We start from the raw sequence: 12,479 nt of genomic DNA, 5'->3' as shown, positions 1-12,479 counted from the left end.
CAACACTTATTCCTCTGAATATAGTTATAATCAACCATTACATGTTTACATACACTCAGAATTTACTCATTCTGAAAATCCATCTTTACCTTATGGGCTTTGTAGAATGGCTGCCAGAAGTAACAGCACTGCGATTTCGCGAAGGTGCAGAAGACAGACGGCTCTGAGACCCTGTATCAACATACAATCACATCTAAAGTAATTCACTAAACTTAGCAAAATAAATTTCATGTACAAATTAGATCTTGCATAGAAGTCAAACTATACTATTAGACTGTTTACTTTTTCCATGAAGAATGGATGTGCAATGCAGCAGTGTGTAATGGAACAAGTAAGACTTACCAAAGTCCTATTAGTGGCACAAGAATTTAACTAAGAAATCTCCAGAACTCTTTCTTACTTGAGGTATCTTGCGCAAAAAGTTACAGCTTAACTCTTGTCTTTTGATAAGAACAAGCCTTTGCAACTATTTTCAATTTTTCATCCACCTACCTTCACCATATTGAACTTCATATATGAAGTTAAATGTTGCAGATAGCTTAATATCTGTCTTAACACACACATAATTTTTCTTTCACGAGTGGGACATGGTCCACACCATAGGAAGCAATTGTGGTCTGTCCTACCCCTATGATCAAAATCCCCAATCAGCTTGTAATTACCAACAAATCACCATTATCTGCTGTATACAAAGCCCTGGAATATACTGTTCATAATCAAATTATCAAAAATGTATGCAAATTCTACTTGTACAACACATATAAGCCCAGCTTTTGTAAACACAGCAGCAAACTCTGCTTTAATGAAGGTAACAGATGGTGTGAAATATGTCGTGGACGACCGTGAGACCACATTGTTGACACTACTAGATTTCACAAAGCATTTGCTAAAACTCTACTCATCACATAGAGTGGGTGCTACTGTGGTCTCTATGCACTAAGAAGTCTATAGAAAGAATAATGCACAAAGCAGAAAACAACTTTCACAACTGTACATTAGCGAAAGATCTCACTGAGAATCCTAGAAAATTCTGGTCCTACATTACATCAGTAAGTTGGTTGAAGGCTCCTATCAGACATTCGCAGACCCGTCTGGTGTGGCAATAGAAAACAGCAAAATAAAAGCCAGAGTTTTACATTTCACATTAAAAAAAAAATCATTCACATTTGTGGATCAACTCATACACCATCATTTGACTGCTGCACAAACTGCTGTATGGAGGATACAGAAATACGCATTCGCGGCATTAAAAAGGGGGGGGGGGGGGGTTAATGCACAACTAAGGCCTGTACATTAGAAGCGTTAAAGAATGGACCCACAAAATTACATGCAATCATTCTGAATAGTTTGCTGGTTTGCTGCAGAGTTCTTGAGCATATGCTAAGTTCAATTATAACAAATTTCCTTAAGATAGAAATTTTTCTGTCCAATAGAAATTTTTCTGTCCAAAAACCAACATCGATTTCGAAAACATCACTTAGGTGAAACTCAACTTGTTCTTTTCTTGCACGATAGGCTGCAAATCCCAGACAAGAGGAAGAATTCATAGTCCTAGATTTCAGGAAAGTATTTGACACAATGCCACACTGCAGAGTATTAATAAACATCTGAACATATAGAATGGGTTGTCAGATATGTGAATGGCTTCAAAACTTTTAAAATAATAGAACCAAGTACATAGTCCTGGAGTGTACTTGTTCATGGGAAACAGATGTACTGTCAGCAGTGCTCGAGGAGGCATGATCTCTATTAACAGGGCAGCTTGCTCTAAATGTGGAAAAAAATTTGATTTAATGCAGATAAGCAGGAAAAAAAAAGCCTGTAACATACTGAAGCAAGGATTGCTGCTAGGTTTATTAACAGTAGATTTAATCCAAACATGAGTATTACAGAAATGTTTCATGGAACTCAAATGGGAATCCATGGAGGGTAGAAGACATTATTTCTGCGAAAAAGTATTGAGAAAATTCAGAGAACTAGCATTCATGACAGACTGCAAAATTACCCTACTGTCAGAAACATACATCTGTGATGACAAGAGAAGAGATACCAGGTCTCATCTTGAAGCATATTAACAGTTATTTTCCCTTATTCCATTTGCAAATGGAGCAGAAAACGGAATGAAAAGTTTTACAGGGTAGAAGGTATTCTCAGCAATGCACCATGCAGTGGCTTGTGGGATATGTACACAGATTTATAATATTATCTGCGTTGAATAAATATTAATATTAAAAATATTCTGAGTAATGGAAGCGCCAAATGAAGAAATGTTCGGTTTAATTTAAGTCCTACTTTAAGTGTGAGCACTATTAAATAAACATAATTGGTAAGTACATATATTTGCAGGATCAGTCCCGTTCCTTTTATGCAAAGTTTCAGACAGAAAATTTTATACCAGAGGGCAAAAACAAGTCTTCATAAAACTGCTTGTTCAATATCAGATCGTTAATCAGTTTTGACAAGATGTCGTAGTGTGAGGATATGCCTCATGGTAAAAAGCAGTTGGCATTAAAATATTGTGACAAGTTGACAGCAAACTCCACTATTTGTAGTCTTGACATTCACTGAAGATAATTGAAGACACAATTCTTCACCTCTTACAGCCCATGTGTGCACAAATTTTTTAACTAGTGTGATGAAAGTAGGAATTCAGTACAAATGAAGTGAGCATGTTAATGGGGGAACAACGATGTTATTACACACTGATTTGTGCATCACATGCTAATACACAGCAAAAATAATATTTATTATTACTTCATGCATTTGTAATACTTTTTGTTTTCTTAATTTCAAAAAATTGCAAGAAACAACAACTTGATGACTGAAGGGGAGAAAAGACTGGTGAAAATGCTTGTGCGAAATTCATATTTAGCACACACAGAAAAAAAAAAAGTTACGTCATTCTACCAGCCGCCTAGTTTAAAGGAAAATAAAATGAAGGTTACTGTTGTGATCTTCAGTCCAGAGAATGGTTTGATGCAGCCCTCCGTGCTACTCTACCTAGTGCTTTTAGTCAGGTTGTGCCACAAATTTCTCTTCTCCCCAATTCTATTCAGCGCCTCCTCATAAGTTACGTGATCTACCCATATAATCTTCAGCATTCTTCTATAGCACCACATTTCGAAAGCTTTTATTCTCTTCTTGTCCAAACTATTTATCGTCCACGTTTCGCTTCCATAAGAGACCACACTCCATACAAATACTTGGAAAAGACTTCCTGACATTTAAACCTGTACTCAATCTTAACAAATTTGTGTCTACTTATTATATCCTCTCTGCTTCGACCATGATCAGTTATTTTGCTCCCCAAACATCAAAACTCATTTACTACTTTAAGTGTCTCATTTCCTAATCTAATTCCCTCAGCATCACCCGATTTAATTCGACTACATTCCATTATCCTCTTTTTGCTTTTGTTGGTGTTCATTTTAAATCCTCCTTTCAAGACACTGTCCATTCCATTCAACTGCTCTTCCATGTCCTTTGCTGCCTCCGATAGATTTGCAATGTTGTCTGCAAACCTCAAAGTTTTTATTTCTTCTCCATTGATTTTAACTCCTACTCCAAATTTTCTTTTGTTTCCTTTACTGCTTGTTCAATATACAGATTGAATAACATCGGGGTTAGGCTACAAACCTGTCTCACTCCCTTCCCAACCACTGCTTCCCTTTCATGCACCTCGACTCTTATAACTGCCGTCTGGTTTCTGTCAAACTGTAAATAGCTTTTCGCTCCCTGTATTTGACCCCTACCACCTTCGGAATTTGAAAGAGAGTATTCCAGTCAACATTGTCGAAAGCTTTCTCTCGGTCTACAAATGCTCTAAATGTAGGTTTGCCTCTCTGTAAACCTATCTTCTGTGAGAAGTTGTAGGATCAATATTGCCACACGTGTTCCTACATTTCTCCTGAATCTAAACTGATCCTCCCTGAGGTCGGCTTCAACCAGTTTTTCCAGTCATCTGTAAGGAATTCGTGTGGCTCTCCCAAGGCTATCAGTAGTTTTAATGAAATGTTGTCTACTCCCGGGGCCTTGTTTCCACTTAGGTCTTTCAGTGCTCTGTCAAATTCTTCACACAGTATCATATCTCCCATTTCATCTTCATCTACGTCCTCTTATTTCCATAATTTTGCCCTCGAGTACATCACTCTTATATAGACCCTCTATGTACTCCTTCCACCTTCTGCTTTCCCTTCTTTGCTTACAAGTAGTTCTCTTCTCTCCAAAGGTCTCCTTAAATTTTCCTGTAGTATGTATCTACCTTACCCCTAGTTATATATGCCTCTACATCCTTCCATTTGTCCTGTAGCCATCCCTGCTTAGCCATTTTGCACTTCCTGTTGATCTCATTTTTGAGACGTTTGTATTCCTTTTTGCCTGCTTCATGTACTGCATTTTTATATTTTCTCTTTTCATCAATTAAATTCAATATCTCTTCTGTTACACAAGGATTTCTACAAGACCTCATCTTTTTACCCACTTGATCCTCTGCTGCCTTTACTATTTCATCTCTCAAAGCTACCCATTATTCTTCTACTGTATTTCTTTCCCTCATTTTTGTCAATCAGTCCCTAATGCTCTCTCTGAAACACTCTACAACCTCTGGTTCTTTCAGTTTATCCAGGTCCCATCTCCTTAAATTCCATTCTTTTTGCAGTTTCTTCAGTTTTAATCTATAGTTCATAACCAATAAACTGCGATCAGAGTTCACATCTGCCCCTGGAAATGTCTTACAATTTAAAACCTGGTTCCTAAATCTCTGTCTTACTATTATATAATCTATCTGAAACCTTCCAGTGTCTCTAGGCCTCTTCCATGTATACAACTTTCGTTCACGATTCTTAAACCAAGTGTTAGTGATGATTAAGCTCTGTGCAAAATTCTAACAGGCGGCTTCTTCGTTCATTCCTTATCCCCATTCAATATTCAACTACTACTTTTCTCTCTCTTTCTTTTCTTACTAGCAAATTCCAGTCTCCCTTCACTACCTGAATAATTTCTTTAATCTCGTCATACATTTCTTCAATTTTTTCATCATCTGTGGAGCTAGTTGGCATATAAACTTGTAGTACTGTGGTAGGCATGGACTTCATGTCTATCTTTGCTACAATAATGTATTCACTATGCTGTTCGTAGTAGCTTATCAGTGCTCCTATGTTTTTTTTATTTATTATTAAACCTACTCCTGCATTACCCCTATTTGATTTTGTATTTATAACCCTGTATTCATCTGACCAAAAGTCATGTTCCTCCTGCCATTGAACTTCACTAATTCCCAATATATCTAGCTTTAACCTATCCATTTCCCTTTATAAATTTTCTAACCTATCTGCCCGGGCAGCTGGTTCAGCAAGTTTTAGGACAATTTTTGCACGAGAATCAAGTGAATGAATATGATTATGTAGACAGACTAACAATATTTCTTTTTTAGTAGTTGTCAACATTGTGTTTGGAGTACACACGATCCTTAATCTGTCATAATTTCCTGGCCCACAGCAGTGTTCTTGTATGTTGGGTTTTGGAAGGATAACAGTTTTTGACACAGCCCCCCTCCCCCATTTGCTTGATTTGGCTCCAGCTGATGTCATGCTCTTCCCTAACTCAGATCTACCTTCAAGGGGGAGCATGTCAAGGATGTCTAATCAATTCAACAGAATATGACAGTAATTCTGAACAATAATCCAGTTCAAGCTTTAGCAAAGGCATTCCAGATCCTCTACAATTGGTGCAGAGAGTGCGAGACACTGAAAGGAATACAAGTGCATTAAACAAGATATCAGTCTTCCCCTTCAATGAGGACATAAGCCACTTTGGTGTGCTGTACATTATGCAGAACTAGTACGTGTCTGTTGTATGACCCTCTGTCAGTAACTTAAATCATGGCAGTGAAGTGGTTGTATGTGCTAGTTGGCTGTTTGGAAACAACACAGTAGCAGGGGTTGACGTGGAGATGTTACAGGACAGCAGTGCCCCATGGCAGGTACCAGAATATCTAATAGGTTCACAGATATGTGAGTAGCTTGAATACTTCTTAAGTTACACAACCCAGTATGTTGTCTTTGATGGTGAATGTTCATCAGAGACAAGGGTATCGTCAGGACTGTCCCATGGATGTGTGACAGGATCACTTTTATTCTCTATATACATAAATGATTTGGTGGACAGGGTGAGCAACAATCTGCAGCCATTTGCTGATGATGCTGTGGTGCACATTAAGGTGTTGTCATTGAGCAGCTGAAGGAGGATGCAAGATGACTGAGACAAAATTCCTATTTGGTGTGATGAATGGCAGCTGGCTCTAAACATAGAAAAATGTAAGTTAATGCAGAAGAGTAGGAAAAACAAACCCACAATGTTCAGGTACAGCGTTAGTAGTTTCCTGCTCGACACAGTCATGTCACTTAAATACAGGAATGCTGCAAAGCGATACAAAATGGAAAGAGTTTGTTAGGATTGTAGTAGGAAAGGTTTCATGGGAGAGTTCTAGGATAGTGTGGTTCATCTGGAAAGGAGTGGTAACTGGAGGGACCTATTCTTGAGTACTGTTCAAGTGCTTGGGATCCATACCAGGTCAGATTAAAGGAAGATATTGAAGCAACTGAGAGGCAGGCTGCTAGATTTGTTAGTAGTAGGTTCTGACAAAAAGCAGGTGTTATGGAGAAGTTTCAGGAGGACAGGCAACATTCTTTGTGAGGAACACTACTGCAAAAATTTATAGTACCAGTATTTGAAGCTGAGTGTAGAGTGATTCTGTTACTTCCAACATACAAGTTTATAGGGACCACAGATATGAGATATAAGGGCTCATAAAGAGGCATACAGACAGTAATTTTCCCTTTGTTCTATTTGCAAGTGGAACAGGAAAGGAAATGACTAGTAGTAGAAAGGCATACCCTCTGCCATGCGCCATAAGGTGAACTGCAGAGTATCCATGAAGGCACAGATGTAGATAGGAGCTATAACAGGATGTGCTCAGGACCATACCGTCTCTCGAATTGTTTGCGTCTCAATGTGGACTACTCAACATGCCTTCAAGGAATTGTGTCACATTAGTAGCCATGAAACATGACATAGTGACAGTGGTCGTAAAGACATCATATCCCAGACAGAATGGAGACGCATGTCACATCTTTTCAACCCCACAGGAGTTGCTGCCGTCAGGTCCATCTCAACCAGTTTCCAAGCACAAATTGCCAAGAAAACTGCATGCAACAGACATTTGGAGTTGGCTATCTCACAAAAGACAATTTCTCAGATTGGCCCATCAAACAGCATGTCTTCAGTGAGCCAAAACAGCAACTGGATAATGTCTGACTAGAGGCATGCAGTGTGGTCTGACAAACTGCAATTTTGTCTCTTTTAAAAGGACACAAGGTGTCAGTCTATGGATGGCCTAACGAGGCATTTAACCCGCTGATATGGAGGGTGATTCTGCGACATTTTAGGAGTGTTTTCCATACCATAACTTACGCTCACCTATCAGGTTCCTCTAAGCATGAAGCAGGATGTCTACTTCGATGTTCTCAATAAACAAGTTTTGTTCTTTTTTCTACATCTTCAAGATTCTGTAGTATGCTGTATGGACACTCCCATTTTCAAAGATGACAACAGCTGTGTTAAATCTTGATTGCTCTGCTAAATCACTCTATGTTAATGCAACAGAAAATGTCTGGGACTCTTTCAAAGTGTGGATTAAACAGCTATCAATGTACCAGCAACTTGTTAGCTTTATGGGATTTAATCATCAAGCAGAGGCTTCAGCTGCATATGGCATACATAAAGAAAGTTGGTGGCACACTTTTTTGATGAACCGAGTTCATTACCATAGCTAGAAGCTGTGTTAAACAGTGTTAGTGTCTCTTCTCTTTAGGTAGGGGTGAGAAGGGTGAATAATGTTAGGTTTGATATGCTTATACCGAAAATTAGTATGAAAAATGGAAAGGAAACTCCATAATCAGGCCCTGAAGACCACACAATAGTCACTGCCCACCATGTCATCCTCAGTCGCATCACCGGATGCGGTATGGAGGGGCATGGGTCAACACACCACACTCCTGGCCATTGTCAACATTCTGACGTTGGAACCACTACCTCTCAATCAGATAGCTCCTCAATTGGCATCAAAAGGGTGAGTACATCCTGGTAGATTCCTCCCACCATGGAAGAATCTCTAGCAGTACTGGGAATCAAACCTAGGTCTCTGGTGTGAGGGTCTGTCACACTGACCATTCTGCTACAGAGAGAGACTATGCTGGTAACTAAAGCAATCATAAATTTTTATCATCAATCTGTATTGTGTTTTGAGGCAGTCCCAGAAGTTATTGGAACTACTGTGTACATGTTCTGTATATCGCACTGTACTAAAGCAATAGAATGAATGCTGTATCATTGAAGTATATATTCTACAGCATATCACCACAGGTTGCAACAAAATCGTCCTAAAACACATGTAGCACTCACAATGATGTATACAGTTAGCACATGGTGCTGTTTCCCATAACACAGTTTGAAGTCAAGGAGACAGTACAGAAATTAAACAATAAGAAGTTAGCAGGCATAGATGAGGTTCTCGTTTCTCTCCTGAAGGAGTGCGCAGATAGCCCATTAGCAAACATAATAAATTAATCCTTTAGTATACGTATTTCCCAGAGTACCTAAAACATGAACACAGTGTGCCCTTAGTAAAGAAAGGTAATGCAGAGAGTATTGAAAAGTACAGGCAAGTTTCACTACTTCTGACACTCTCAAAAATTATTGAATCAATCATGAAAGCTAGATTAATGAGTTCCATGAATAAATACAATCTTTTTAATGAAGCACATTTTGGTTTATGGAGTTCACAAAAGTGGTGCTTGAAGCTCTTGACTGTGCAAAGCTGTTCACACAACTGACCATGAAAGAAAAGGGATAACTACAACATCCTGTCATATTACATAGCCACAATATACAGCTTTCACAAGAAAATCATGTGCCAAGACCTATGGTGCATGATAGAAATAGCTTGTCACTCTCCTCTCATATTATAAGGAGCGGGTGGGGATCGGGGTGCTGACGCGTATTTTCAGGGTGACAGAGAGGAAGACATGAACATGTGCAAGATTAGATTAGATTAGAGAGGAAGACATGAACATGTGCAAGATTAGATTAGATTAGTACTTGTTCCATAGATCATGAATACGACACTTCGTAATGATGTGGAACGTGTCAGGTTAATAAAAGGTGTCTATACAAGATATTACATGACACCAAATATTACACGACACTTAATACTTTAATTTTTTTTGTTGGGGTTGGGGAAATTACCCACTTACTATATCCAAAAATTCATCTAATGAGTAGGAGTTGCCATTCAGAAATTCTTTTAATTTCCTTTTAAATGCTATATGGCTATTTGTCAGACTTTTGATGCTATTAGGTAAGTGACCAAAGACTTTTGTGGCAGCATAATTTACCCCCTTCTGAGCCAAAGTCAGATTCAACCTTGAGTAGTGAAGATCATCCTTTCTCCAAAAAGTGTTGTAGCCATGTACACTGCTATTACTTTTGAATTCGTTCGGATTGTTAATAACAAATTTCATAAGTGAATATATATATTGTGAGGCTACAGTGAAGATCTCTAGCTGTTTAAATAAGTATCTGCAGGACGATCTTGGATGAGCTCCAGCAATTATTCTGATTACACGCTTTTGTGCAATGAACACTCTTTTACTCAACGATGAGTTACCCCAGAAAATGATGCCATACGAAAGCAGAGAATGAATAGGCGTGGTAAGCTAATTTATTGAAATGTTTATCACCAAAATTAGAAAGTAGCTGAACTCAAACATTTCAGCAGATCTTCAAAGTGTTTTTTCCAGTTCAACCCCTCATCAATGCATACACCTAGAAATTTTGAATGTTCTACCTTAGTTACCGATTTCTGATCGAAGTCTATATTTATTAATGGTGTCATTCCATTTACTGTGTGGAACTGTATGTACTGTGTTTTGTCAAAGTTTAATGAGAGCCCATTTGAAGAGAACCACTTAATGATTTTCTGAAAAACATCGTTTACAATTTCACCAGTTAATGCTTGCCTGTTGGGTGTGATAGCTATACTTGTATCATCAGCAAAAAGTACCAGCCTCGCATCTTCGTGAATATAGAATGGCAAGTCATTAATATATATTAAGAACAGCAGAGGACACAAGACCGAACCTTGCGGCACCCCATTCTTGATTGTTCCCCAGTTTGTGAAATAGCCAGTTCTTTGCATATTATGTAAACTGCTTATTTCAACTTTCTGCACTCTTCCAGTTAGGTACGATTTAAAACATTTGAGTGCTGTCTCATTTATGGGGCACAGTTTCATGTTTATGAGCTGGAAGTCAGTTTTCTGAGCAGACTGGAGTTAGTGCAAGAGAAACATGCTCATAGTCACCTGCAGGTGTCGTTAGTGTGTGCACTGATGAAGAGCAAAACTATGTTCCACGTTACCTGGAGCAAATTGTGTTTAAATCAAAGCGCATTTTCGAGGGGCTTTCATTGTTGGTAAGGGCATCTGTCCTCATTGCAACAAGATTGTGCAAACCTGCCTAATCTCTTGCGAGCCAGTTGGCCATACACAGCTGTGACTTCTTCAACATTGGAAAGTGCGGGCACACTGATTTGAGGTGATCGATGGATCACTATCAAACACTTCGTTGCTCAATTGGATGTCTCTGTTGGTAGTGCTGACACACTTGACCAACAGTTGGGGTACTCAAACGTGTGTGCCAACTGGGTTCCTCGCTGCACTTCCATCTGTTTGGCCCAATAGAGGATGCATTCCACAGGAAGCACTATGTGGATGATGGGGAGGTTACTGGCTCCGACATCGACCAGTGGAGTGGTACCATGTGAGTGTACAGACCCTCCCAGTAAGGTGACGTAAGGCCACTGCACTGAAAGAGATTATGTTGAAAAATAGGATTCTGTAGCCAAACGAGTGGGGAATAATAAGGTGTGTTGGACTCCTGAATAAAACCAACCTGCTTTCAGAAAAAAAAGGTGTTGCAGTACTTATGGAATAGGGACAAACTAAGTGAGGCAGTGAGGTCATTACATCATATTTAGGAGGATAAAGTTTGCTCTATCAGCTAACTCGATTTATATTTTCTGCTATGTTCCTAAATCTTTTCACGCAAATGCCACGATGGTTTCTTTATCAAGGTCATGGTCCTCATAAAAGCATACTTATATTCTGTGTCTGCCCATATATTTTTGAGCTACTGTAAGAAGGTGGAAAAATCGGACACAGGGTTAATTTCACATGGGAACGGCGTATTTCTGTTCTTACGATGGTATCACTGAATGCAAGCTTTTATTTCATGCGCAATTTGCTGTTTACACCTTATGTATTGTCAAGCATATACGAACACACATTGTTGCAGTTGGAACAGTGGTGTGTCACAGATTACAGTGCAGTGTACAATTGTTGATAGCTATCTTTATGCTAATACTTTCATCTTGTACTAGAAGAGAAAAAAATGGTAAGCTTAATTTGCTCATAGTTTACTTAGTTAAATGTTAAGAAGGAAATGTGAATACAGTTTGTCTCCACATCTCACTTTCGCTAAGTGTAGTGAACTATTTACAGATAACTACACACATTGGGGTAATATCAGACAATGCCGTGTACCTACAAAAGGGAGGCTTGGTGCTCTTCCAAGATGCAATTAAGACACTGAAAACCTTGAAAAGATGGTTGCTGTTGTAAGATCAGGAAAACTATCTTACAGAAAGGCATCAAGCAAATTTAATGTATCATGTTCGGCGTTAGAGAATAAAGTTAATAATACAAACCCTCCAGTGATTGGAAGGCCTTCTTGTCTTAAGTACCATTGAAGAGAACACACTTGTTTGTGGTATTTTAAGGGTTGCACATTGGGGTTTTTCCTTTTATCTCTGATGATGTTAGGTACATAGTGAAAGGATAGCTTGATAAATGTGGACGAAGGGAGAAACGTTTTCCTTGTAACATGCAGGGATTGAGTAGTCACGGTCATTCTTACAGCGTCACTATGCCATATTAAGCGTCTGGCTATCTGAGAACATTAAAGGCAACATGCCAAAGTGAGTTACGAGGCAGTGAAATCCTATTTCCAGAATGTTGGTGAAAAAATGGAAAATATCGATTCCAAAAATGTAATCAATTATGACGAGACCAATCTGTGCGATGATACTGAGAGGAAGTATGTGATTGACATAAGGAGAACAAAACGTCCTGCAAGGATCTTAGATTCTTCTAAGATTAGTATATTTCAGTAATGATGGGTGTCACTGGGGATGGAAATCTGCTACCTCCCTACCTGGTTTTAAAATCAGAGCATTTATGGGACACCTGGTAAGGAGGTGGTCCCAAAGGAACCCTCTATAACCGCAATAAAAGTGGATGGTTTGATCTGTCTACATTCAAAGACTGGTGTATTACTATTGCACTGCCTTACCTGAAGTCAATG

At 38.8% G+C, this 12,479-nt stretch overlaps 1 protein-coding gene across 2 annotated transcripts in view; it reads right to left on the bottom strand.

The window, feature by feature from the left end:
* The window catches only part of LOC124804750 (ubinuclein-1), a 353,676-nt gene that overhangs the window by 28,285 nt on the left and 312,912 nt on the right, over positions 1–12,479 (bottom strand). For both annotated transcript variants that reach the window (XM_047265054.1, XM_047265055.1), the window contains one exon: positions 90–171. In XM_047265054.1, coding sequence (XP_047121010.1) covers positions 90–171 — 82 coding nt within the window. The remainder of the gene's footprint in view (positions 1–89; positions 172–12,479) is intronic.

The sequence above is a fragment of the Schistocerca piceifrons genome, chromosome 7, assembly GCF_021461385.2.
Source record: "Schistocerca piceifrons isolate TAMUIC-IGC-003096 chromosome 7, iqSchPice1.1, whole genome shotgun sequence".
Classification (NCBI taxonomy): Eukaryota; Metazoa; Arthropoda; class Insecta; order Orthoptera; family Acrididae; genus Schistocerca; species Schistocerca piceifrons.
The sequence above is the reverse complement of the archived record's forward strand: the minus strand, read 5'-3'. Positions and strand labels throughout refer to the sequence as shown.